The sequence below is a fragment of the Cibotium barometz genome, chromosome 17 (genome assembly GCF_041138505.1).
Source record: "Cibotium barometz isolate CiBa-2024 chromosome 17, ASM4113850v1, whole genome shotgun sequence".
Taxonomy (NCBI): Eukaryota; Viridiplantae; Streptophyta; class Polypodiopsida; order Cyatheales; family Cibotiaceae; genus Cibotium; species Cibotium barometz.
The window spans coordinates 20,878,285-20,881,083 of NC_141062.1; the positions used below are offsets into that span (position 1 = coordinate 20,878,285).

General features: G+C 45.9%; 1 protein-coding gene across 1 annotated transcript; it reads left to right on the forward strand.

Annotated features, from left to right (window-relative positions):
- Positions 1-725: 725 nt before the first annotated feature.
- LOC147629774 (microbial Terpene synthase-like protein 13) lies at positions 726-1,835 on the forward strand. The gene has a single exon (XM_086810990.1). The coding sequence runs from the start codon at positions 726-728 to the stop codon at positions 1,833-1,835; it is 1,110 nt and encodes a 369-aa protein (XP_086667116.1).
- Positions 1,836-2,799: the final 964 nt, after the last annotated feature.

Sequence of the window (2,799 nt, forward strand, 5' to 3'; positions counted from 1 at the left end):
GATCTTGCAACAACCCGCAAATGCTTCCTCCACAAGCGCTCTCAAGTAGTTTCAAGGAAATTTTAAGTATTTTTTTTAAAAAAAATCATAAATGGGCCTTGAGTCGATTATTTTGTGGCTCAAATATAAGACTTGATAAGCCAAGTAAATATTTTATACCTCCATTGAGCTTACATGGCACAAAAGAGAAATCCAAATCATGTTGTCCAAGAAGACAACCCATTCCTTGGAAACCAGAGTGTTAACAACAATTCAGCACATTGTAATTCGCACGGGGTGGCCATATGATGCAAGTAAGAATCTCAGGCTTCTCAGCACTCTGTGTTTAGAAGTTTCCTTGGAAAAAAGAAAAGAAAAAAAACGTTGAGTCAGTGAATTTTCTTCGAAAATTCTAAAAAACATAGACTTTCGAGAGAAGAGACACGATGATGTGGAGGAGGAGTCGTGAGCCCACCTAATTAGAATGGGAGTCAGTGAATTTTCTTCGAAAATTCCTTAAAAAAAGACAGACTTTCGAGAGAGAAGAGACACGATGATGTGAAAAAGGAGTCGTGAGCCGACCTAATTATTGATGGTGATCGACCCGACCGCTTATTAAAAAGAAGGGCATCATCGGTAGCCTTCTCACACACATAATTTACTCGCCTCTCTACACATCATCATCATCTTCTGTAGCCTCTCAAAATATCACCAGTTCAAGTTCCACTTCATAGCATTCATTCTCTATGGAGCCTAGCGAAACATACGACTGGGTCCCTGCCTGCTCTTTCCAGCCCATGCTGCATCCCGAGTACGAGATCATCAAAGCGGAGTGCGACCCCTGGATCCTGGCCACTGCGGCGCCCGCTTCCCCTGAAGCTGCCCAGTTCCTTCGTGACTGCTTGCTTCCTTTCTTCTGCAGCGTCAGCTATGCCCAATGCGCAGCGCAGCGGTTAGTTCCGATCACCAAGTTGGTGAGCTGGTTCTTCCTCACTGACACCGATGATGACAATCTCTCTATTCGTGGCTGTGCCACTGATCATGTCTGGCAACCACGCCGCAACCTCATCCTCGCATGCTTTGCTGGCCAAACCCTCGATCTTCACCTCTCAGCTGCTGCGGACAGCACCGTAGAAGCAGTCTCGGAAACCCGCAATATCCAAAAAGGGCTTGCTGCCCTGCATGACATCTGGAAGGACATCTCCAGAGACATGCCTCTCAAAATGCAGTCTCGCTTCCTGCAGGCCACCAGACGCTACGTTGATGCCAACATGATCCAAGCTCGATTCCGGAGCACTGGGCGCGTTCCAGGTGTCGACGAGTACGTCAAAGTGATACGCCGGCCCGCTTCGTTAGTTCCGTCATGCCTCATCCTGCTGGAATACGGCCTCCACATCGAGCTGGACGAGGAGACGCTAGAAAGCGAGCTGCTGCTGCAGCTGCACGACGCAGTGGTGGATCATGTAGCGCTGTACAATGATCTGTTCTCTTTTGAAGCTGAGGTGAGCCATGGGGACTACTTCAACCTGCCATCTGTGATCTTCCGGGCACGCGAGGCCGCGCCAGGGTTCACTTTTGCGGACGTGGTGTGGGAGGCTGTGCGCATGGTGGAGGAGGTGGACAAGCTGAGTGCGCAGCTGATGGCCGAGGCCCAGAAGTCAAGCCTCGTAGAGAAGCCTGGAGTGGAAGCCTACCTGCGGGGGCTGGGACTATTAATGGCAGGCAACGTGAAATGGTCTTACCAGACAGCCCGCTACTCGCACACCTGCTCCCCACAAGGCGTCGTGCTTCCGCTGTGCTGCAGAGCAGGTGGCCTCTCCTCCATCTTAAGAAAAAGAAGTTGCCTATTCAACTGAATGATTCTTCTCAGATCTATTTGGCTTTGCAGTAAGCTGCTCTGATTAATAATGAGACGTCCCCTTATCAATTTTAGCAATGGGTGGGCTAATGCAAGGCATGTTTTAACTAAAGCTGCACTCGCTAAAGCTAATAAAGCAAGGATTTTATCCAAAATGCATTTTTGTTGTTGACCCTAAAGTTTTCTTCTCCTCACTTAAAATTAAGATATATAAGGATGCTATTTCCTCTTTTTTGGATCTTTGTTGTTTTGCTCACAAACCTTGATCAAATGGCTAGGTATCTGCTGAATTTCTTTCTTTGGTTCTACCATTGGCCGTCGTCGTGAGAGGATGTATGTAATGAGAGATGGATTAATGAAGATAGGTTGCTTCGATTTGTTCCTTCTATAGTTAGCCAGGAGGAGGTTAGTTGGGTAGAGAGAGCTTCTACTAAGGAGAAGTGTTCTGTTGCTCTGAAGAGCATCCATGGGTAGGGAAAAGTCCCCTTGCTAGGATGGGCTTTCTTTTGAGTTTTCTTTTTCACTTCTAGAGGGTTAGCTATTCAAAATTTTAAAGGGCGGTGTGGTGCCTAGGGGGTAATTCAAAGTACATGTAACATAGCACATGGTATTTTTTTATTAGGTTGACTTACATTGCATATTGGCATGTAGGCGGGGATTAACAAAATAGTAGTTTAATGTAAATCATACATGTATACGTAGACCTACATAGGAAGGCGAAAAATAAAATATCACGGCATGTATACATGTAAGAGGTGTATAAAAAATGTAAAAATGAACAAATAAGGGTAGTGGAAATACATGTTGGCTCAAACGCGATTATGTAGGTTTTATAGAGTGACCCACTCGGGGTGTGGTGGATCCTACCATTACAAAGGGTAACTAACACAACACAGACTCAACTAGAGTCAATTCTTCACTTATAGCCTTGCCTTCAAAAGATCTCCATCCAGACAACATAG

Bases quoted from the DNA above. Each gene is read 5' to 3' on its own strand.
- LOC147629774 (XM_086810990.1), top strand. From the start codon at position 726: ATGGAGCCTAGCGAAACATACGACTGGGTCCCTGCCTGCTCTTTCCAG.